This window comes from Geotrypetes seraphini, chromosome 19, assembly GCF_902459505.1.
Source record: "Geotrypetes seraphini chromosome 19, aGeoSer1.1, whole genome shotgun sequence".
Lineage (NCBI taxonomy): Eukaryota > Metazoa > Chordata > Amphibia > Gymnophiona > Dermophiidae > Geotrypetes > Geotrypetes seraphini.
In genome coordinates this window covers 10,301,115-10,326,515 of record NC_047102.1, presented here as the reverse complement: position 1 = coordinate 10,326,515, position 25,401 = coordinate 10,301,115, and the positions used below count along the sequence as shown (strand labels likewise).

At 42.6% G+C, this 25,401-nt stretch overlaps 1 protein-coding gene across 2 annotated transcripts; it reads right to left on the bottom strand.

Moving 5' to 3' along the window:
• Positions 1–1,624: 1,624 nt before the first annotated feature.
• On the bottom strand, positions 1,625–22,552 carry ALKBH3 (alkB homolog 3, alpha-ketoglutarate dependent dioxygenase). 2 transcript variants are annotated; one of them, XM_033928665.1, is made up of 10 exons: positions 22,274–22,552; positions 21,521–21,615; positions 20,933–21,048; positions 18,232–18,266; positions 16,780–16,827; positions 16,588–16,691; positions 15,280–15,368; positions 14,842–15,051; positions 5,058–5,156; positions 1,625–2,991 (listed from the first exon to the last, which is right to left on the bottom strand). In XM_033928665.1, exons 2-10 carry the CDS (start codon positions 21,597–21,599, stop codon positions 2,899–2,901), a joined length of 873 nt encoding a protein of 290 aa, XP_033784556.1. In that variant the 5' UTR covers positions 21,600–21,615; positions 22,274–22,552; the 3' UTR covers positions 1,625–2,898. The 2 variants fall into 2 exon arrangements, with proteins under 2 accessions (XP_033784556.1, XP_033784555.1); XM_033928664.1 differs by having other exon boundaries at positions 22,270–22,550.
• Between the last annotated feature and the right edge of the window lie 2,849 nt (positions 22,553–25,401).

Sequence of the window (25,401 nt, the reverse complement as noted above, 5' to 3'; positions counted from 1 at the left end):
AAGATGGCCCCCCAGGTTGCAAGCTGACAGAGGAGGAGGAGGAGAGTGTTAGCCACAGAAACAGAGAAAGTAGGGAGATGGTTTTAAGGTGGAAAGATAAGGAGCTGGGTTTTAGCCCTATTCAGTTGTAAATGGCAGTGAGACACCCAGGCGGCAGTGTCAGACAGTCAGGCTCAGACTCGGGCCTGGATTCCTGTAGAGATATCTGGTGTGGAGAGCCACGGAAGGAGATCAGTGCACCGAGGGAGAAAAGGAGAGGGCCCAAGACAGAGTCTTAAGATACACCGATTGACAGTGGGATAGGAGAGGTAGGAAGAAAACCAGGAGAAAACAGAACCCTGGAACCCCAATGAGAACAGTGTGCCGAGGAGTAGGTGGTGATCAATGCTATCAAAGGCAGCAGACAGATCGAGAAGAATAAGGACATAGTAGAGGCCATTGGATCTGGCCAGGAACAGGTCATTAGAAACTTTAGCAAGGGCAGTTTCTGTGCAACAGAGTAGGTAAAAGCCCAATTGATGTGGGTCAAGAACAGCTTGAGATGAAAGGAAGTCCAGGCAATAGCTTGGATATGAAGGGGAGGCGGGGGCGATAGTACTGTATTATCGGAAAGCCTGGCTACATTATTGGCTAGCCCAGGGGTAGGTAATTCCGGTCCTCGAGAGCCGGAGCTAGGTCAGGTATTCAGGATATCTACAATGAATATGTATGAGATGGATTTGCATGCACTGCCTCCTTGAGATGCAATCTATTTCATGCATATTTATGGTGGAGATCCTGAAAATATGACCTGGCTCCGGCTCTCGAGGACCGGAATTGCCTACCCCTGGGCTAGCCCATTGTACGCTAATCGCTATAGAATGATGTCAGGGAGAGTATAAATGTTTAGTGTTTCATAGCTTTTCTTGGGAGAAAGGTACAGGAGATTTCAAAGGGTCTTCTTTTCTCCCCTGGATGCAAAAGAATGCTGTTATTTTTACTTTACATCAGGGGTCTCAAAGTCCCTCCTCGAGGGCCGCAATCCAGTCGGGTTTTCAGGATTTCCCCAATGAATATGCATTGAAAGCAGTGCATGCACATAGATCTCATGCATATTCATTGGGGAAATCCTGAAAACCCGACTGGATCGCGGCCCTCAAGGAGGGACTTTGAGACCCCTGCTTTACATCTTTTAAATAAACTGGAATATTCTGTTCATTCTAGCACACAGCGTTTTGTGTCTAATTTATTCTAACCACCACCAGTACAGAAAGTCTTCTCTTCCTTGTAAGAGAGGAATTTTCATCCTGTGGAACTTCTCCTGTGTATCCAGGTAAATAGCAGCCCCTGGATTTTATCGAATAGCGTAGTTCACTATTCAGCCAAATACAAATACCGAATATGAATAAGGAGCATTGAGCTTTAACATAACAAATAATAAAAGAAGCAATGTGAAATCAGAGGTCAAATGTTTATTTCAGTAGGATTTAGCACAGTAGAGCCCCAGATTATTCGATTTAAATCGTTATTTGGCTGAATTGAATCAAATAACAAATATTCAGCACAGCCATAACAGTCACATTTGCAGGTAGCAGCAATTGGGCCCAGACGGCCAAGGAAGAAATGGGAAATCAGAGTAAAAATCTGAAATTTTAAAAATAAATTTATTCTTAATATAATGTTTGTACAGGGTATTAATACACAATCTTCAAACATCATATCACAAATGCCATCAACCTTAGGTAACACAATATTAATTGTACAGAGCTACCACTGAAATTATACAAAAAAAAAAATCAAACCACCCAAACAAATGCATATTATATATATATTCAATTATTCTGCTCCCTGCCTAAAAATAAACAAATTAATTTAATCTATTTTGAAATTCTTTCCCTGTTTGCCCTGGAAGCAGCTGGGTTGGGAAGCATGAGAAACATCATTTATTAGTGTGTTCAAATATTTTAAAAGTCTAAACAGTATTATTTAAATGGTGTTATTTTCTTTTAACAATATTATTATTATAAGGGAGTAAAAAAAGCCTCAGAGTATGGAGCAATTAACCAAACTGGGTTTCAAGCGTGATCAATTCACTCGCTCCCGATCAAATCATAAGCAAAACCTCCCACTCTTCCTATTCACCAATTAAATTATTGCATTTTTTTTTTTCTTTTTTAGCTATTTTTTCTTAATATCTTAATTGTATTATGCTTAGAAGTGGTCAGACAATCATTTGGGTTTATTGGTTATACAAATACCATTGCTCACCATGATCTGACAGGTTTCTGCTGGTAGTGAGTCAAAGCACACACAAAATCAGCTACTCCCAAAGGTGCAGAGAAGTCACGGAAGGATGTCAGCATATCCAATTTGAACAGCTTCTTGTTCTCTGACAACTTCAAGGACACTGGGCATCTTATGCCATATGAGACCTCCTACAGAATACCAGAGACAAATGCACACATCTTCCTCTCCCAATGAAACATCAGTACTGCAGAATTCTCAAAAGGTAAAACAGAAAACCTATCATGTTCCATTAACCAGTGAGAGAAACCATCAGTGGAAATACCAATTAAAGGTGATGCCTTCCATGTACAACAGTATATGTCATTTCAGCGAGATCCTAGTACACGAGATTTGCTCTAGAGTTGAGAGATTTCCCCTGAACCATCGCAAAATGATATCAAAGGGGGAAAACTAGCACGAGTTGACCCCCCCCCCCCATTTGTCACTGCATGTGAAGAGACCAGCTCAGTTCTTACAAAAGTTGCTGACTGCAGGTTAACACTAGCATCCCTGGATTTTTCGGCCTCTCTTAAGACCCGGAGACCTCATCCCCAACGTTTAGCGCGCTCTGGCAAAGGCTACTGCACACTCCCCAAATACTGGAGGCACTCTCATTCATCCAGCATCCGCAGATCACCTCCGCATGCCACTGTGCTCAGGGAAGACTCTTCGGAATGTCAAGTTAATCCTGGCTTCCCGGCTATGGTACTCTTTCGGCACACGATGCTTTAAATAAAGAGAAAAAAAATGGATTAATATTTAAACGACCCAAACCCCATCAATTACACAACTGGGTGACTCTCGAATCTGCTAAATCCCAAATGTTTCCTGAATCTATTTTATGAAGCGCTTTCATGTTATTAAAGCATATGATATAATTTCTTCTATTAAAAATGTTTCTGGACTAGGTGTGGAGATGGTTCTGGAGGCTGATCTCAACACAGTATTGGAAACATCTATACAAGAGACTAGTTTGAAGGCAACTGTGATGGTTACCTTTTCAAACAATGCCGAGAGAGATTTGGTATTAATTTTTTTCATAAAAGAATGACACACTTCTATGGTTCTCAGATTTTTGTATTTCCTGATTTTTCTCAAAGGACTCAAGTGATCTGTAAGGGAATTTCTAAAGTTAAAACCGAGAACTCCTGCTCTCAGAATGTCCTTTTTCTTGAAGTATCCCCACATTTGGGAGGAGAGACCTAGTGGTTAGGGCCGCAGCTTCAGCACCCCGAGGTTGCAGGTTCAAGCCCAGCGCTGCTCCTTGTGACCTTGGCAAACACTCCATTGCCCCAGGTAGGTTAGTCAGATTGTGATCCCACCAGGACAGATAGGAAGTGATCTATAAATTTGTCAGATACAGTTTCAAGGAAAGGCTTATATATTTCATTTCTCGAGAGACTATGGGAGCTCACGGCAGCCATTTTGGATGAGTGATCTGCATGGGGCAGGAGCGTAGGAAGATCGCTCCTGCCCCGAAATACTGCTAGACCACCAGGTAAGGTCTGGGATGCCGGGGGGAAGGCGGGAGGGAGGCAGAAGTGGGTCAGAGTTGGCCCAAAAGTTATTTGTGAATTTTCAATATTCGCGGGTCAGCTCTGCCCCTAACCCCCGCAAATATTAAGGGAGGAGTGTAAATATGCTGGCTGCTTTTGCTTAAGAAGAGTGTGTGTGTGGTTTTTCTCTGTACTTCCACTTGCCTCTGCCAGTGGCTCTGGCTGCTCTGCTAGAAAGGGTCTACCTTCTAGGTTTTACTGTCTCGTGCCCGCCATTTTCCTCCTACTCCTTTGGACTATGATCTCAACGATCCAGGGATTTTCCTTCATTTCTCCTTTCCAAACTCTAACCCAGTATCACACTTGAGGCCCTGATTCTATAAAATCCACCTAAAGTTAGGCACCAAGATCAGTACCGATTCTATGAAACGTAGGCGCCCTTTACAGAATCACGCTCATCTAGGATTACCTGATGTCCGGATTTCCACGGACACGTCTGGGGGTCGTCCGGGTTTTGAAAAGCTGTGTCGAGCAGGGAGGACATCCGCGCATATGCGCGCAAGACATCAAGTAGTGTCCGCACATGTGCGGACATCCTCCCTACCCAAGAGCAGGCGGGGGGGGGGGGAGGGGCTTGGGGGGTGGAGCTAGGGGGTCCGGATTTTCCGAAAGGAAAATCTGGGAACCCTACGCTCAGCGTCACCTAAGCATGATTCTATAATGGGCACGATTCATTTAAGTGACCCCAATTTATACCAGGGTTTTCTATACCTAAAATGAGGTGCCAATATCAGAGCCTAATGGCACCCGATTCACAATGAGGTGCCTAACTCAAAAATACGCCTATGACCCGCCCCTAACACCACCCACTTTTAGTGTAGACGCATTGGGCTAAGCGTCTTTTTATAGAATTGCATTTTTTGAGTTAGGCACCTTTCAATTAAGTCTAATTAAGGCCGATTGTGAGGTGTCGCGCGCCAATATCAGACACTGATTAAGCCTATTAATCAATTAAGTTAGGGGCCAGTATCGGTGCCTTAATTTAGGCAGCCTTTATAGAATGTCCTTGGCTACAACCGACCCTAAATGTAGCCAACAGGTGTCATCATTCAGTGATGACAGACACACACATTACTCCCTCGTCGACAGGTTATCAATGCTTCTGGAACAGCAGGGGGCAGCGGAGCAGCTATGTGCTTGGCGAGTCCACACAAAACAACCTCCATCCCTGGCCACCTAGTTTCTGATGCTATGTGGGGGCCCTAGCAGCCTACCCCAGGCTTCTAGTACTTCTACCTGCCAGTCTTCCTGCGTGGCACCTTCCATCAGCAGCAATGCCCCATGGTCCAGTGGGATATGCACCCTCTCAACATATGTATAATCACCATGCTCTTCCTGCAATGAAACACCAGTCACACAATGAAGAAAAAGCAGTTGCAACCAGTGGCCAGATCATAAGGGGAGAGAGTCAGTCCATGCCAGGAGTCGTACAGGGTGAATTCACCCATCTTCAGGTCAGAAAGAAAATGAAGGTGTTTATTCAGAAGGATGGCAAATAAAAACATCTACTGGTCAAAGCTGGAGCAGGGGATGCATGGAAGGCTGAATAGGTTGAAAATGAGTGTGTAATGAGGCATTTATTTATTAAAATGACTTCTATCCTGTCTCTCATTACAACTAAGATGGCTTAAACTATAAAAACATGGTCAATTTAAGACTGGTTTGAAGTGCCTTGATTCAAGGTGGAAGATACGGCAAATGATAGGGTTTGGTTACTGTTATGATCACACCGAGCATGCTCAGGACATAATATCAGCTTGGTCTAGCGCAGGGATAAGCAATTCCGGTCCTCGAGAGCCACAGGCAGGTCAGGTTTTCAGGAAATCCACAATGAATATATACGAGATGGATTTCCATGCACGGCCTCCTTGAGATGCATATCTATCTCATGCATATTTATGGTGGATATCCTGAAAATCTGACCCGCCTGTGGCTCTCGAGGACCGGAATTGCCTACCCCTGGTCTAGAGCAGTGGTCTCTAACTCAAACCCTTTGCAGGGGCCACATTTTGGATTTGTAGGTACTTGAGGACCTCAGAAAAATAGTTAATGTCTTATTAAAGAAATGACAATTTTGCATGAGGTAAAAACTCTTTATAGTTTATAAATCTTTCCTTTTGGCTAAGTCTTAATAATAATATTGCAATTTATAGCTAAAGAGACATAGGATCAAGAAACAGTTTTATTTAGATGCTACACAATACAGAACACCAAGGGGCATTCTCAAAATAATTAGTAGGACTGTACTAACATATTAGGAGTGCTTGAGAAGAGGACTAAGGTACATTGGCAGAGCTGTGTGGGACTCAGTACTACAACAGCAGGTGGCGCTAGCGTGCAAGACGGAGGTGGATTGGCAGAGCTATCCGCGGGGCTCAGTGTTAAATTAAACGCCAGAGCTGCAAGTCAGTTTCACACAGCCTGCCTACATTATCTTATAATTAGAACATGTTTGTATTTTTTTTTTTTTTTTTAATATCAAACTGAAATTTTGGCTTCACAGGCTGCGGAAGAGCCGCCAGCATTTAGCCCTCTTAACCCTTCTGCAGTTTCCCTGGTTACAGGCAGTAAGAGAACTTTCCATGTTTCCATTTTAGAACAGCACTGGCTGTGTAGTGATGGGGGTTATTACTGGCAGCAGAAAAAGAGCTGCGTGTACCAAACGGTGACGGGACTAAATCGCGCAAGACAACTGAGCGCAAGGTTGACGGCGCGCCGAAGAAAAGCACTATTTTAAAGGGCTCTGATGGGGAGTGTGGGGGGGAACCCCCCCCCCACTTTACTTAACAGACATTGCGCTGGCGTTGTGGGGGGTTGTAACCCCCCCACATTATACTTAAAACTAAACTTTTTCCCTAAAAAACAGGCAAAATGTTTGGTTTCAAGTATAATGAGGGGGGTTACAACCCCCCAAACCCCCCACAATGCCAGCGCGATGTCTGTTAAGTAAAATAGGGGGGTTCCCCACCAACACCCCCCATTGGAACCCTTTAAAATAGTGCTTTTCTTCGGCACGCCGTCAACCTTGCGCTCAGTTGTCTGCGCGATTTTGTCTATGAACCGTACCAAATGTCTCTTCAATGCGATCCCTTTCCTCACACGGCTAGCTGTAATTTTCATGGTTTTCCCTTGCCAAACTTGTCTGAAGCACACAGCACCGTATCTAGTGACCACCCTACACAGCCTTATAACGAGGACATTGTCAACATCGCACAGACTTAGGAGACGCTTATCATGAGGTAATGCTACATAGAGGAAAATTGTTGAGAAATAAAAAGTCCAATTTGGATGTTTCCCACAAACATCCAAAGTCGAACACACAAAAAAGGCAATTTTTGAAACCCAAATCGCTAGCTATATTTTTTTTTCCCGAAAATCGTCTACTTGACGTCCAACTTTATACTCCATTTTTGACCATAGAAAGTCCAACTTAGAAACGTCCAAATGCAGATCATTTGGATGTGGGAAAGGCCAGCATTCTAATGGACTGGCCTCACATATATAAAAACAGAGCAGCAGGGCAACTTAGAGGGCACTGCTGTGAACTTGCCAGATGTACATCTCACCAGAACCCCTTTATAATTGATGTCGAGCCCTCCAAAACTCCTCCAAGAGTTACTAGACTCATTTGTCTACCACCCCAATAGCCCTTATAGCTGCAGGTGGCACCTATATGGCAGGAGAGTAGGATTTTGGTGTGCTCATACTTTCTACCATAAATGTTGTGGGTAAAGTGGCTTATGGGTCTGGCTTCTCCTCTTTATGCTTCATTAGCCCACCCACCTGGCTACTTAAAACACCTGTGTGGAGTTCTACTAGGCTTTCCCATAGCATATGCTGCTGTTCTAGAGATAGGTATGTACTCTTTCATTCAGATCTCTTGGGGGTGGGAGGGGGTCAGTGAACATTGGGGGAGTGTGGGGGGGGGGGGTCATTACTTAATCCCTCCAGTGTCATCTGCTCCATTTAGATACCTTTTTAGTACTTAGATACTTCTATAACAGCCCAAAACGACTAAGTCCCATCTAGGACATCCTGCAAAACATTCAATTATAGATGCATAACGTTCAAGTCTAAACCCCGTCCATTGCACACCTCGCAACATGCCCACTGGAACTCAAAACATATAGCGGCTTAGAAGTCCTGCTAGGCGTCTAGAAAGTCCGTTTTGAAAATCGGTACTTGGACGTTTTGGGGGCCAACTTATTCTGGTGTTACTGAACATCCAAGAGTTTTGATTAGGCGCCTACTCACTGGCATAGTGAGGGCGAGAGGTGCCCCTTCCCCACCTCCCCTGCCGTTCACACGCATCCCTTCCCTACCCCGCACCTCTTTTGACTTCCCTGGGGTGAGCGGCATCACCGACTCACTGCTCACATCGGCTTTCCCTGCGACATCACTTCCTAGGCACGGGACCCAGATGTGATGCTAGGGGGAGAGCCGAGGCTGGCGCGAGCAGCCGGTGAAGACACAGAGGTATGGGGGGGAGGGGGGAATGAAGGTGCTACATGGCGGGGGGAAGAGTTGGAAGGAGCGGGAGGGGAGGCAGAGAGGAGAAGGGGTGCTGGCGTCATCACCAAGATGGTGCCCGGTGTGACCCCTCCCCCTCTTACTACTCCATTGACCTGGGGGGCCGCCGCGGGGAGCGGACCGCTGGGCATGATGGACCTATGGTCTGACTTGGCAGAGGCAATGCTTAGGTGCCCCTACTAGTGTCTTTACCAAGCCCAAAATCAGCATGTCATGAATCAACCTACAATTCAGCTTTCTACATTCCTGCCCCGAAACTGTGGGATGACCTTCCGTCATTGATCTGGTCCGAAATATCATTCCCCCAATTTAAAACTCTTCTAAAGACTCATTACTTTACTTTAGCACTTTCATAAAGATCTATAACAAACGACCGATTGAACCGATCAGCTCGTGGAAGATTTATTTTATGTTTTTATAGAAGTGGTCTTGTGAGAATGATGTTATCTTTTTCTATTAATTTTATAGCATCTTTGTTCTGTTTTCATTTTGCACACCACTCGGATATCCAATATTATAAATCTAAAAACCCACTAAAACAACAATCTGACAGACGACCCCTCCAAGGGAGCCTTATGCCCAACGTGGAAACAGGACAAATGGGAGAGGAGCTCTGTAAGAATATTACGGGGGCTGTGCAATGACGAACAGCTGCAAACGGAACGAGCACCTTGGTAACACAATGCTCTGCCGCTGCGTCCTTATGAGAAAATTCCCTGATCCCGAACGGCCTTGTAATGAGGCCTCACGGAGTCAGCGTGTTTGACCTGCAGACTTACACTTAGGGCTCCTTTTACAAAGGTGCGCTAGCGTTTTTCACGCACGCTATAGCGCGCGCTAGCTGAAAAACTACCGCCTGCTCAAGAGGAGGCGGTAGCGGCTAGAGCTTGCGGCATTTTAGCGTGCGCTATTCTGTGTGTTAAGGCCCTAACGCACCTTCGCAAAAGGAGCCCATAATATATTAATAACCAGGAATGGGTTTTTTTTGTTTCTATTCATATCATTAGCGATGAGCATCTCAGAGGGGAGGGGAAGATAACCTTAAAGTTGATAGGGAGTAAAATATCAGTTTTGCAGTATTTAGATCAATGCTGTCTTGTTAAAATGTTTATTTTATTTTTATTTTTCCTCTAACTCTACTTTTCACTTCTCTATTACCCTCCAGGTACTTTAGTTAGATTGTGAGCCTTCGGGACAGTAAGGGAATTTTTCAAGTCCCTTTCTTATTTCTAATCTTAATGTATATTTTCTGTAAACCGCTTAGAACCTAACGGATGGAGCGGTATATAAGAAATAAATTACATTACAAAATAAATTACATTACATTGTTAGATCCCTGGGTTCACTGAATATCGATAATGCACGCGATTGTGTTGCAACCAAAATTATAACTCCCCTCTTCTATGATTGTATCAAATGTAACTGCCTGTTTGTGGACGGCGTTGTGACAAATTGCCGACTGCCTTATTTGCCATGCCAGTATTTGATTACGAAGGTGCGTGACCATTACAGAGTAGCAGATTTGTCTCCGACCACCTTGTTGGGCAGACCAGATGGATAGGTCTTTATCTGCCGTCATTTACTACGTTTTAGAGTAGTATGCAGAGAGGCACCCAACAATTCAAACTCTCCCTTCCTTCGGTGAAAGGAATCAAGAATTTCGGCCAATCCTTGGTTTTCACATTTTCTCAACTCTGGGCAGAGTACACTACGGGGATTGGATAGATTCCTGAAGGATAGGGGGATTGAGGGGTACAGGGAGAGGTAGCTAGGGTATGGAAAGAGTATAGATAGAAACATAAGGGGGCTATAGAGCTAAATCAAGAAAACCTGACAGGTCATGGACCTAATGGGCCGCCGTGGGTGCGGACGCGATGGACCTCTGGTCTGACCCAGCGGAGGCAATTTCTTATGTTCTTAAGGGGTCCTGGTCCTTTTCAACTTTTTCACAAATCTTTAAAAACTATTTTATTTGCCAAACACTTTGGAAACTAGTCATATTCATATTTTCTGATTGTTACCTTTTTAAGTATTTTTTTAGTTACTGTTAACCGAGTCGATCTCCTTTCTGGCTGAAGACTCGGTTTTAGTTTAGTTTAGATAAAGAAAAATCTGTTTTGAAGAGGACAAGTCACAGAGGTCTCTTCCCCCCCCCCCCCCCCCCAGCTCTACTGCTTAGTTTAGAATAGCTATGCATTGGAGCCATTGAGGAGGAGGAATTAAACAGAGAATGACACGGGGACAAATTTTTCCCCCGACCCCCACAGGAACTCAATTTCCCTGCACCCGCCCCATTCCTGGAAGCTCTGCCTTAACTACACAAGCCTCGGACACTAATAATTTGAAAGTGTTTGAGGACAGAGCTTGCAGGGACAGGAAAAATACTTGCCGGGACGGATCAATGAGTTCCTGCGGGGACAGGGAAAAATTTGTCCCCGTGTCTAAACTAAACTAAACTAAACCTTGGGTTTATATACCGCACCATCTCCACGAATGCGGAGCTCGGCACGGTTTACAGGAAGAAAGATGAGAGAGGAACTACAGTGGAGAGATTAAAGAGTTAGGTGTAAAGGGGGAAGGTGAGAGGCCTAAGAGGGGGGAAGTGTTACAGTTTTGAGAATAGCCAGGTTTTTAGGTGTTTGCGGAAGAGTTGGAGGGAGCTTGAGGTTCGGAGAGGGGAGGTGAGGTTATTCCAGATCTCAGTGATTCTAAAGGGGAGGGATGACCCAAGTTTGCCTACATGGGAAATACCTTTTATGGAAGGGAAGGATAGTTTAAAAATTTGGGAGGATCTGGAGGAAGTAGGGGTTGGGGAGTTCCAGGATAGAGGGATAACGGCAGGAAGGATGCCATGTGTCATTCTCTAGAATTAAAACAGAAGCTTAGAAAGAGCTGTGCAGCAAGTAGCAGAAACAGAGTGGAGGCCAAGAGGAATTCCTTTCCTAGCATGCTTTTTCTGCATGTTAAGAACATAAGAAGTTGCCTCCGCTGAGGCAGACCAGAGGTCCATCTTGCCCAGCGGTCCGCTCTCGGACGGCCCATCAGGCCCATTGCCTGAGCAGTGGTCCCAGACTATCCCTATAACCTACCGCTACTCCTATCTGTACCCCTCAATTCCTTTATCCTCTAGGAACCTATCCAAACCTTCTTTGAAGCCTTGTAACGTGCTCCGGCCTATCACAGTCTCCGGAAGCGCGTTCCATGTTGCAACACTTCTGAAACGGACAGCCCAAGCATCAGAGGTCAGGTATTACAAAACTCAGTCTGTACAAGGTAACGATGGTCTGCTTCTTTCTTTATGCCTTGTGTGTATATTAAATAAACTGAACCTCCAAAAAGTAAATGGCGGCACAGCAAAAAAAAAACCCAAAAAAAAACTATGGGGGAAACGTTTGGAGACTAAAGGAGCCCGGCAATGTGTAGTTTGCAAATCTGGAAGACAGTCTGCTCCGCCTGCGACATATCACGCTACAGATTCCCCAGCCAGCAATAGGTTTGCAAATGACACACAGCAAGACGTATATGACTGGCATGCAGCACGAAAGCAACCACTGAGCAGAACATTCAGGGGACCTATTTGTTCAGTGCTGCTGGTCTCTGCCCACTAGTGAAGGGAGTACATCTCCCAAAATGCCTTGTAAGTGTGTCTGGAGCAAACAACTACAGCTTAGAAACATTTTCAGTCTAAATATAATACAAATATAACATTAGCAGCTCAGGACACACTAGCATCTTAGCTCCTGAAGTCCTGGCACATGTCACAGTGTATATGTAGTTTTTAACTAAGAACTTCAATTGGTTACAGCAGCGTATTGCACACTAGTGTGCTCCGGAGGATTCTAGGTGTGCCCCAAGAAGCTGGCGAGGAGAGGCAGGATGTGCCTTTTGTGGTGAGAGGCATGTCCTGTAGTCAAGTCAGACAGCACCTACGCCTCTCCTCCTAGCCGGTGCCTCTGCTCTTTCTCCAGCACCCCCCACCGGCGATAATTGGAGGCTCAGGGCCGCGGCTAGAGGACATCCGTGCATGCGCAGACGCCAACGTAGTGACTCGTGGCATCGACGTCCACACCTTTCCGGGTGTCCCGGGATTAGTGTGCCAGCAGCTTCAAAAGTTTGCGACACACTGGTTTACAGAAACTTAACCTAAATAAAAACTGGGAAAAGGCTGCAAATTAAAACGTAAGGATACAAAGTGCATATATCCATAGGCTTCTGCATATCGGTATGGCTATTTCTGTAGCAATGTGTATCTGTGTGAATATATTTGCCAGGACTACACAGATAGGCAACTTATGTAATTGCATAAAGAGTTTCTCAGGGGCAGTGTCTCCAAATGGAATAATTGTTTGCAATTCATATCAGTACATGAACCTTTACTCCTAAGCCAGAATATGTTGGGTAAAATCCGTTTCTCGTATTTACTGAAAATGCTCACCTTAATGCTTGCATCAAGCCGAAGAGAGCTTTCTCCTGGAACAGGAGGGAGGTTGCAAGGGCAGCAGTTTATCTATTACTGAGCAGACAAAATGGACTATTCTGCCTTGCTAAGCAAGAACATTTTCAAAAAATAACGATGTCCCCCCCAAAAAAAAAAAAAAAGATATAAACTGGCACTTGTACATTTTAATCACCAAAACATCCAAGTGCCGATTTTTGAAACTAAGTTTTTAGACATCCTCCAGGTCATTTATCCTCCAGGATGTCGAAATGTTAAGGAGGCGTGTTAAGAGGCCTGTTTTACAGAGATAATCAAACCTTTTTGAAGACATCCAGGGCAGCATGTAGACATTTGGAGTTAGACCTGTTTTTTTCAAAGCGCCTAAGGGTCAAAAAGGTACTCAAACTGATCAGATGACCACTGGAGGGATGAAATCATGGACTCCCTACACTCCCCCTGTGGTCACTGGTCTCCTCCCAAGGATGTGAGAGAAATAACACATACCAGACTCTAAGACAGCTGCAGATATTATGGGACATCCTAGTAGAGCAGCAAGCAGGTGTCAGAAGTAGCCTGATAGTCAGTGTAGTGAACCACAGAGAGGGGGATCCTGGCCCATATCTCACACTACCCAATACATTTATGGTGGACAGTGTGAGCCCACCAAAAACTACTGCCATACAGGTGACACATGCAGCCATAAGGGCTACTGGGGTGGTAGACACGTGGGTATAGTAGTTTTGGGGGTTTTGGAGGGCTCACCATACACTATAATGGGGTTATGGTGATGTGTACTTGGCACCGTTTATGTGAAGTTCACAGCAGTGCCCCCTAAGGTGCCCCAGTGTTCTGTTGGCATGTCTGTGTGGCAAGTCTATTAAAATTCTGGCCCCTCTCATGACCAAATGGGCTTTTAATTTTAAAAAATGGCTGAAAAAGATGTTTTAAGGGTCAGGACATTTAGACGGGTCATTTTTGAAAAAAAAAAAAAAGTTGGATGTCTTGCGGATTCGAAAATGGTCGTTCTCCCGCCCCAACTTTTTGATATCTTGCGGGAGATGGCCAAAGTCGGACTTAGACATCCTATCGAAAATCATATTTCAAGTTAAGTGAATTTTACTAAACATTCCGCTGCCAACCTGACAATATACAAAGTTTCTTTGTGTGTTTGTTTATAAAATAACCTTTGGAAACAAAATATATTGACAGATTGGCAAAAGATTGTTTAATAAAATGCATTTTCCTTGAAATGTGATTTACTGCAATTTTTTTAAAGACCAAAATATTGCCCTGCTACATTGCCATCATCTATTATGTCAGGATAGGCAACTCCAATCCTCGAGTAGGTCATGTTATCAGGATAGTACATGCATATTTCTCATGCATATCTCCCTTGTGTGCATGCATATTCATTGTGGGATATCCTGAAAATCTGACCTGTCTGTGGCACTCAAAGACCACGGTTGCTACAGGTATAGGCGACTTATCAAGGTGTGCTTAGAACCTGCTTTTAAATCAGGCCCTGCAACACCAGCACAATGTGAACTATTTCAGTGTCATCTTTCTGACACTTTTTTTTGGTCCTCGAGGATATTCTCTTTTTCCACAGGACGCGCAGAACAAATCCCTCAGCACAGACTTCAGTAATGCTGCTCCCATATTTTTCTCCTCCTCACTGCGTTCAGTTTTCCTGAATCGTTTTTTAATTGGTTGTAATAGGAATGTCTCAGATAATAACCTCTTCATTCTCCACAATTCTCCCAGACTTGTAATCACAGTACTTTTATTTCTTTATTTTATAAAACTTTACCATATTAATCAATTATGGTATAGCGCTCGAACAAGTTTCAGTGGACAAGTTGTGCTACCTTATATAATTTTTTTGAAATCACCACATCAAAGCCAGCAATGAGATGAGCAACTTTGTGACCCCTGCATCTCAGCCTAAGAGCCAAAGCCAGAACCCCCCCCCAAACAAATCATACACACATACATGCAGAGAAGCAGGACTCAGCTCAGCTTTGAAGGCAAAACATTAGAGGCTCTACTTACAGGGCCAGGCTTTTTCCTCATTTGAAAGGTGCGGGTATCTCCAAAGCTAAGTGAAGCAATGACAGGGCACTTTTCCAGTGAGGGCTCAGAATCGCTGTGCCAGTCAATGCTATCCTTATCATTCCTATACAAATTGCAAAGCAGGGAGTTGAAGGTATATCCAGTGACCTCCTCAATATGATCCTTCAGCATGGTCAGCAGGGGGTGCCACTGAGTGCATCCAAGGAGGCAGAGAATAATAAAATACAGTGTAAAGGAGACAGGAGAAAAAAAAGACAAAATTAGAGTAAAAAGAACTATCCCACTATATAAAGCACTGCTAGAGAGAGGTGGACAGTGTGGAAATGAATGAATGTCACTTCTGAATGGAAAAATATGCTAATCTGTAACATCTCTCTACAAATTTTAGCCCATGTCAGGCATGAAGAAAATACATACATGAGGGTTCGGCTGCATCATGGTTCGGGAGTAAGTATAAGGCAGTTCTCCATACCAGGCTGTCAGCCTTGGCTCCTGATAAAATCCATCTGCAAGCAGGAGAGAGTAACAAGAAAAAATTAATAGAAAAGCCAAGCTGAGTGCAAATCCAGTACAAGGGAGGCGCTGTCACGTAGCAAGAGTTCCCTCTACTGGACAATCTGAATACAACAATCAAGCAACCCCAAAGAGCTTCTGAGAATGTCAAGGGGACAAATTTTTCCCTATACCCGCAGGAACTCAATTTCCCCATCCCATCCCCACAAGTTCTGTCACTGTCTCATTCCTGTAAGTTCTGCCTTAACCGTACAAGCCTCGAACACTTATGATTTTAATATGTTATATGATATATGTACTATATATGAATTAGGATTGGGAGGGTTTAAATATTATGATTTAAGTTAATTGATAGAGAACCAAGTGATATTGTTTAAGTTTAAATGTTAATTTATGATACACTTGTTGTAAAATGAATAAAGAATTAAAAAAAAAAAGTGTTTGAGGCTTGTGCAGATGAGGACAGAGCTTGCAAGAATGGGGCAGGAACAGGAAAAGAACTCGCGGGGACGGGACGAGAAAATGAGTTCCTGTGGGGACATGGAAAAATTTGTCCCCATGTCATTCTCTACTTCTAAGGTATTACAATACTTCAATGTCAGTACAGTTTGTCACTGATGTGGGATGTCTGGCTATTAATTTTACTACTCCTGAATGATAGCTTCCAAACAAAAAATAATAATACAATACTAAAGCAGGTAAATTGAACGATTGGCTGGATAACATTATCATGCACTCCTCATCCTATTTTAGTTTTAGAAAATCAGTAAAAATGAAATTTTTAACCTACAAATTTTACTGTTTTTACTTCTTTTATTATGTATGCATGTATGTGATGGTTTTACATTGTGACTATTTCTCCGATTGTCCAGCACTTTTTATTGTAAACCACCTCAAACTATTATGGTTTTGGCGGTATATAAGAATAAATTATTATTATTATTATTATTATAAACAAAGGCAAATGAAGTGATGCTTTCCAAGGTCATGCAGAGTTATTGTGAAGTCAGGATTAGAACAGAGTACAGGGAGCACCACAAAATTATTGGCAGAGCCAAGATTTGAATTGTGGCAGAAAATTGTAAAATAAACCTGTCTAAGTCTCTTAAGGAGCCACTGACAGAGCTAGATTGCAACTCAAATGTCAGGGGCTCTTCCTGACCTGCCGTTAATCTTTCTTCTTAAGAAGTCTTGCCAAACCACTTTGCTTACCTTGTCTGAAATTTGTTTTCTGACTCCATGGAATCTCCTTTTGGAGCTGCTCAAACATCCAGTCTGCTTCTTTTGGAACAATGAAAGAAGGGAAAACACGCAGCCTGGTACAAGAAGCAAAGGAATAAGTCACATCTGTAAATAAGAAAGGAGAAGACGACACTAATTAAAAGTAATTTAAACCAACCCTACCTGGAGACTCCTGCTGCTGACGTACTGATATCATAAACTCCAGCTTTGCTAAGAAAAGAAAACAAAGGAGGATATTACTGACCGAGTCCATGTAATGCCTTAGATTAAACTTTTTTGAAGAAGAATTGCATACACACACACACATCACAGTAATAAAGAGATTTCTAAAATGTATACGTTTCTTTTATAATTATTTATTTGGAGTAATACAAATAAGAATGTCAAGTGATGAATTAAGGTATTTCTGAATGAATGTTGTACATTTGTTGTAATTTTTGAAAATGAATAAAGATATATATAAAAAAAAAAATGTATATGTGCTTTCTCCTAGATTTTTTCCATACTTTCCTCTATTTCCGGGAGAGCTCCTGCTGTCTCCCTCATTAAATTGTAGGTAGCAGGGCCCATGATCGTGTTGTCCCAGGGTCTGCACAACACTGACAACCATAATTTTTTGGCAAGAGAGACCTAGCAATTTTCACCAGCTATTTTAAGCTTTATTTTACAACCCTTTACCAACTTACTTTTGATGGGTTTACAGTGTTAAAGTCGAGTTAAAAAAATTACACCTGTAGCTTAGAAGATTTGCTGACTCATGCTGAATGAATTCTTTGGTTCGGACTTTATGGAAGATGTAAGAAATCTACCTGAACTAGAAATGGTTTTCAAGGGAGAGGATGCAAAGGAACCGAAAGAAATCTTGGTCAACCTCAAAGGCATACTACGCCAAATTGACAAGTTAAGGAGTAATAAATCACCTGGACTGGATGGTATACATCTCAGGGTACTGAAAGAACTCAAACATGAAATTGATGATCTGTTGTTAGAGATCTGTAGCTAAAATTGTTTGTGAAGACTTGAGGGTGTTTAAATAACCTCAAAAAAATATGTGAAACACACCAAAACCTTTAATAGGCTAAGATACAAGTCCAAGAAATTCCCAACTGGGACTATAAGAGAGAATTAGAGGAATCTCAAGCGCTCACAGCTAAAAGCTCAATGTATCTTAAGAGCTGATAACCATAGGGTGAGCTATCATTGATCCTTTTGGATTCTCTCATATATATAGTTGTTTATCAAAACACTCTGTGTATTCTTTTAAATATTTCTTGAGGGTGGCAATGTTATGCCAATTTTTAAAAAGGGTTCCAAAAGAGATCTGGGAAATTAGATTGGTAAGCCTGACTTCAGTGCGGGACAAAATAGTGGAAACAATTATAAAAAATAAAATTGTGGAACATGTAGACAAACATAATTTAATGGAACAGAGACATGTGTGCACTGTGAAACTTCCTTTTCCCTAAAGATATCTTCTCAATCCCAGGCCCTGTAACACCAGCTGTGACCTGGGAATGCTCTTTCCTGTGCACTGCATGTCTTTTCTTTCCTAGTGATTTCTCTTCTTGTAAACTGTGACCTTCTCCAAGCCTCTTATAACTGCCTTGCACTTACTCAATCACACGTGGTTCAGGAACTCTACGTGTCACCTGAAAGAAAGCAACAGGCTTTTAGCAAGATTCTTGTGGGCACACCAATCACCTAGTCCTGGACTGCACTTGATAAACATGCTAAGTTGCTCTTCTAAAAATGCTGCAACTGTCAATAGTCATTTATTTAGTGCACTCACTGAATTCATTTTCAATAAGTACAAAGCTCCCTGTATTGGTAGCAACGGTATCTAAAGTCAAGTCACCTTAAGCTTTATATAGTCTATTTTGTTTCATCCATCAGTGTAAAAGGCTAGCATCAGAGGCTGGATGATAAGGTTCTCAAGTGAGCCAAATAGAAACATGGGTGTGACATTATATATTGTATTAAAAGAAATCAAGAAAATCCATAAGAATGTAATAGCCATTCTGGATCAAAACATGGTCGATCTGGTCCAGTATCTTGTTTCCACTAATGGTCAATTCAAGTTACAAGTACCTGGCAGAAACCCCAAAAGTTTTAATATACTTTGCTACCGATCCCAGGGCAAGCAGTGGCTACCCCATGTCTATCTCTATAGTATATGGACTTTTCCTCCAGGACCTTGTCCAAACCTTTTTTAAACCCAGCTACAATAACTGCTGTTACCACATTCACTTTTCCCTGTTCTATACCACTCAGAATTTTGAAGACCTCAATCATCGCTCTTTCCAATCTAAAGAGCCCTAACCTCTTTAACCATTCCTCATATAAAAGCTCCATACTCTTCATGATTTGGGTTGCTCTTCTTTGAATTTCTTCTAATTCTGCTATATCTTTTTTTTGAGATATGGCAACCAGATTTGAACACAATACACCACAGAGCGATACAGAGCCATTGCAGTAGTCTTGTTCTTACTTACCATCCCTTTCCTAATAATTCCTAGCATCCTGTTTGCTTTTTTGGGCCACTGCCGCACACTGTGCAGATTTCAGCATATTGTCTTCAAGGACACTTAGATCTTTTTCTTGGGTGCTGACTCCCAAGGTAGACTCTAGCAGCAAGTAACTATAATTTGAATTATTTTCCCCCAATGTGCATCACATTGCATTTGCCTACATTGGATGCCCAGTTCCTAAGGTCTTCCTGCAATTTTTCACAGTTCACATGTGTTTTAACAACTTTGAAAAGTTTTGCGTTATCTGCAAATTTAATCACCTCACTTGCTCCAATTTCCAGATCATTTATGGATATGTTAAATAACACTTGTCCCAGTACTAACCCCTGTGGCACTCCATTATTCACCCTCCTCAATTGAGAAAAATTGCCTATTTAATCCTATCCTCTGTTTTCTGTCCAAAAGCCAATTCCTAATCCACAACGGGACATTGCCTCCCATCCCAAGACTTTTTAATTTCCTCAGGAGTCTCTCATGAGAAACGCGAGGTAAACTGTGACACAGTACAAAGTGAGACCAGAACACATGGGCCGAGGATGGCAACTTTTAATCTCTGCACTAAAAGGTTCTGGAATTAGTTGAGCGAGCATGCAGTAAAAGCAGTAATTGGGGTTTAAAAAAAGGTTTGGACAGGGTCCTGGAAGAAAAGTCCATAAACCTAACAAGTTAGTCCTGGGAAAAACAGCATAGAATCTACCTTCCAGTTGGGAGTTCTGCTAGCTGACTGTAATCTAGATCAGGGGTGTCAAAGTACCTCCTCGAGGGCCGCAATCCAGTCGGGTTTTCAGGATTTCCCCAATGACTATGCATGAGAGCTATTAGCATACAATGAAAGCAGTGCAAGCAAATAGATCTCGTGCATATTCATTGAGGAAATCCTGAAAATCCGACTGGATTGCGGCCCTCGAGGAGGGACTTTGACACCCCTGACCTAGATGGACACCAGGCTTGATGTACCTTTAGTCTGAACCAGCATGTTTATGTTTATTGAGAGCTTCGCTTCCACTACTAATGACTGGGGAAGTCAATTCAGAGTGGTTTACATGAGCTTCTGTAAAGATGTTACCATACAAAGAGCTTCTGCAAGGTGTTACAATGGGCTCTATACTGAAATACACGGAGCTCTGTGGTAGTGTTACAATACAGAGTTATTAGTACTGGCATGATTATGCCATAATCACAATTCTTATGTTCTTAATTAACCCCACCTTTTACTAAGCCACGGTAGAGGTTTCTATTGCAACCCGAAGCACATGCTGCGACATTCTACTCTGATGCTCTTAGAATTCTTATGAGCGTCAGAGCATTTAGCGCCCCGGGCCGCGGTAGAAACTTCTACCGCAGCTTAGTCAAAAAGGGTCTACGTATTGCACAGCAACTAAAAAAAAAAAAAGCAGAATGCTGCCAATGGTATGTGGGAGTGCTTGTTCTCTCCATGAAGCACATATCTAGATTAGAACATTTTAAATCTTTTTCAGTTGACTGTAATTTTATCATTTGTCCATTCTATATTAATTTAGAAAAGCAGTACATAAACCCATTAAGGGGCAAACAACCCCTTTCTAAGTTAACCCCTTTCTAAGCTCTTAAAATACTTAATTCACTTTAAGAGAACGCTACATTTCATATCTTGGAATTTATAATAAAAAAGAAATTTTAAGCCAAAAACTCCTAGAAAGCAGCTCAACAGCTGAATTCTCTGCATGTCCATCTTATTACTATGATTCATAAATGAGAAAAAGCTCTCACACTCTAAGTATTATTATAATTTCAAAGAGCTTACACACCTCAGCTGGCTCCTTAAATACAAACTGCAGCTTAGCCACAGACTGCTCTTTGCTCCCTCTAGGCTCTCCTATGCTGGCAGGGAGATTGTGAATCCCAGAACACTGGGAACCTACAGCTACAGAACAGTGAGAAAGAACAGTTTAGTGTAGCAACAACTGTCTTAAATAAAGTGTGCACCTGAAATTCAGCAGAAAAACGGTAACTTTTCCAGTGAAAGCAAAGACTAAGTTAAAAACAAAAGCAATAACATTCTTTCCATGGATAAAGTCAATTTCACAAAATGTCTGAGCAAAAAAAAAAATAAGTCACATTTCAGTAACTCAGACTGCTAGAAGATGCAGGCTTTTTTGTTTGTTGTTTATTTAACACAAACCAAGTCCAATGGAATAGTGGCAGAGCTCACAGTCAGCAATAGACTTCTGCTACACTCCATGATAGGACACTGCATTATCATTTTTGCAGCAATAATTTCTAGCAGTTGTATTTGCTCGTCCTCATGCAAGGTTACTGCTTTGGCAAGATCCTAGAGATAACCCTGCATGGGCAGCAAGCAGAACGTTGTTCCTCATCCCACCCCAAAATCTTGCCTGAGTGCGAAGCCCCTCTGCTTCTAATGGGCCCTGCCCATGCCCCCTGGACTCTAGCTCTTCTTCGCTTGTCTTCCATTGAATCCTATTACCACCTGAAAAAAAAAAAATACAAAAACATACAGGGTAAAGGTTAATAGAATAACCACCTCCACGCTGTTGTACCAACAATTACCAGAGTCACAGCCAGGCATCACACTCCTACAGGAGGATCAGGATTTCACAGACAACTTAAGGGTGGACGCTGAAAATGGGACTTCTTATATACAACCATGCTAGGTCAGAGCTACAGCTTCAGCACCCCGAGGTTGTGGGTTCAAATCCTGCACTGCTCCTTGTGACCCTGGGCAAGTCACTTAATTCTCCACTGCCCTCAGGTACATCAGATAGACCAGGGGTGTCAAAGTCCCTCCTCGAGGGCCGCAATCCAGTCGGGTTTTCAGGATTTCCCCAATGACTATGCATGAGAGCTATTAGCATACAATGAAAGCAGTGCATGCAAATAGATCTCATGCATATTCAATGGGGAAATCCTGAAAACCCGACTGGATTGCAGCCCTCGAGGAGGGACTTTGACGCCCCTGAGATAGACTGTGAGCCTGCTGGGACAGGTAGGGAAAATGACTGTAAACCGTTTAATGCACCTTGTGCAAACAGTATATCGAATCCCAATCCGTTCCCCTCCCCCTTTTATTGGTAAAAAGCAATAATAAAGAGAATCCAAGTTGCATTCACACACACACACTCACCTACCGACCCCATCCAACAACTTTCCTTCCCCCAAGGCCCCGCCCGCTCGACGAAACTTCCTCCCCAGCAGCGCCCCGCCCCTCCTGTGACGCAACTTTGTTTCGAATGAGGTTGCGTCAGAAGGGGGCGGGACCAGCCCCGGAAGATCTCAAATTTAAAAAAGTGCGAAGGTAGGAGCCGGGGGGGGGGCGGGTGTAGTGTAGGGTGGGCTCGAGCGTCTGCGTTTCCTGCTGAGGAGGGGGGGGGGTGTTTGACCGGAGCCGCCTGGAGGAAGCGCGCCCGACCCGTAGGATAGGAAAACCGCCGCTCGAGATCGGCCGTGCGCGTGGCCAGTTAAAGAGCATCTCGAGCCAAAGAAGCGTCTACGCTTAGACGCCTGCAACGTGCCCGCGCATGCGCTGACTTGCCCACGCACTGGACTCTGTACATGCGAGACTTTTCTATTCATCGTAGCTTCAGTTTTGATTTTGAGAGAGAGAGAAAAAAAAAAAAAAGATTTTCTTTTTACATTACATTAGTTTTCCCCCCAGTTTGAATATAATTTCCGAAAACATTTTGCGGTGTGGAAATGGAGCCTGATGCTGTTATAAAATAGGCACGTGCCTGCCCACATCAGACTCAATGGACGCAGTTGCACTTGCATAAAGGCAGCTAAACACATAACTTGTCTTTCTAAAATAGAAGTTCTGTACATGGGTTTTTTATTTTTAAAATTAGTACTCAGTTGCAAAGTTTAATACATATGGAAAGTAATTTTACAGCATGTTAGGCCAGTAAAATTTTCTGAATCTGGAAAAGATGTTCATCCCTTCTTCACAAGAGAGGAACTGTGCACGTATTACCAGCCATCCCAGTCTAGTGAGTGATATGCCATGGTGACCTGGCAAAAGTCATTTAAATGGGACAGTTGTGCTGTCCTGGTGAGCTCACAATCTGAGTAATGTACCTGGGGCAATGGAGTGTTAAGTGACTTGCTTAGGCTGCAGCCCTAATCACTAGGCCACTCCTGTTTTTTAAAAGTTTAAAATAATTTTGAAGACATTTTTTCTACAGGCATTTGGAGAAATGGCTGTATGCTTAGTGCTAGAACACTGTTAAATGTTATATTAAGGTACGTATTTATTCAATTTTTATACCATTATCCCAGGGAAACTCAAAACAATTTACATGAATTTATTCAGGTACTCAAGCATTTTTCCGTCTGTCCCAGTGGGCTTACAATCTAATCTACTGTACCAGTGGCAATGGGGGGATTAAGTGACTGCTCAGGGGGAGCAGTGTGGGTTTGAACCCACAATCTCAATGTGCCGAGGCTGTAGCTTTAACCACTGTGCGACTCTAGAACTCAGTGTAATAAAAGCGAGCCAAGACTAGGACAATCAAGCCATTGTGATCATCACTGATGAGGTTGGCTCTTAGGTATTGGTGGAATGAGGCATTATGATGTCACAATTTTGCAAGATGAAATATTGGCATTAAGAAACTTGCATTTGTGAAAGTGCTGCTCGCTTACCTTGTTTGTTTGTAAGCCAACTTAGAAAAGGCAGATTATAAATAAAGAGAACAAAAACAAAACCAGCTCCTGTTATCAGAGGCTGAAACTTTTCACACTATTTGTTTATTTTTCTATACCGTTCTCCCAAGAGAGTTCAGAATGGTTTTCATTTGTTTTTTCAGGTACTCAGACATACTTCCGTGTCTGTCCTGGTGGGCTCGATCTATCTAATGTACCTGGGGCAAGGGGGGTATTAAGTGACTTGCCCAGGGTCACAAAGAGTAGTGTAGGTTTGAACCCACAACCCCAAGGTGCTGAGGCTATAGTAGCTTCAACTACTGCGCCACACTTTCCTTTTTTTGCACTAATGTATCTGCTTGTTTGAATACTTTCCTGTCTAATAAGTGGAGTTTCTTTCACAATTTTAACAAACAAAGCTATAAGATACCTAGGAAAAGATAAGGAAGAAAGCTATTTTCCTGTGTTGATGTGTTTTACAAAGTCCTGTTGAATCTACCGTATTTTTCGGACCATAAAACGCACTGTTTCCACCCCCAAAAAGGGGGTATCTTTTTTAGTAGTGGTGGTCCAGTCCAGGAGCGTGACCTTTGCGCTTCCTGTCTGGTCCAGCGCCACTCTGTGATTGGCTATAGGAGATCGTGCTGGACCACCGCCACTATAAAAGATACCGGGGGAGGGGGGGGGGGCTTTGGGCATCTGCTGGTGGCTTCGGGCTTCCCAGCACCAGACGCACCTATGTGTAGAGGAGGAAAACCAAGAAGAAGAAAAAATTCTGAACTAAATTTTTTTTCTTGGTTTTTCCTCCTCTACAGGTGGGTGCATCTTATGGTCTGAAAAATACAGTAAATCACTAAGATGTTATCCAAAATCTTGCTGGAAAGGACTTCTTTCTGCTAAAGCGTAGGCACTCTTGACATTATTTCAGTTATACAGTTTTGTTTTGTTTTTTTTTTATTTTTTTATTTATAAGATTTTCCATTTAAATACAAGCATTACATTATACAATGCAAAAGATCCAGAAAAAATATTTCAACAAAACTTATTTAGGAAAAACATTATGTCTTATTTAGTCCACAATTTAAACCACAATTTAAAGATCAAGAAAGGAAATAAACTTCCGAAACATTAGTAACAAATCAACTAAACAAGGTCACGGCATTAGAATCCCAAGTTACAACCAGCTGGCAAGTCAAATACATTACTAGTCATGGTTACCATTTTCTCCTTTGATCCAATAAATTCCAAAAGTTGTTTGGGCTCGAAAAAAAGAAAATTCTTATTTTGAAAAGATACATAACATTTTGCAGGAAATTTAACAAGAAAAGTAGCCCCCAGAGCCAGGGTCCTTGACCTCAAGGACAAGAACTCCTTCCTACGTCTCTGGGTTATCTGAGCTAAATCAGGAAAAACTCGAACATTAGAACCCAAAAACTTATCATTTATATGTCGAAAATACATACGAAGAATAAATTCCCTGTCACTCTCCAAGGCTAAAGTCAACAACATGGTAGTTCTTTGAGTGACAACCTCAAGGGAATTTTCCAGAAATGAAGACAGATTCAAGTCCACTACTTTATCCACTGGGGTTTCTATAGGTGTGGATTCCCCTTGTGTT

Bases quoted from the DNA above. Each gene is read 5' to 3' on its own strand.
- ALKBH3 (XM_033928665.1), bottom strand. From the start codon at position 21,599: ATGGAAGACAAGCGAAGAAGAGCTAGAGTCCAGGGGGCATGGGCAGGG. The intron at 15,369-16,587 runs GTAAGCAAAGTG...TCCTGCTTGCAG, and splicing joins GAAAACAAATTTCAGACAAG to ATGGATTTTATCAGGAGCCA. The intron at 2,992-5,057 runs GTAGAAGTACTA...CTTTATTTAAAG, and splicing joins CCACGCAGGAAGACTGGCAG to CATCGTGTGCCGAAAGAGTA.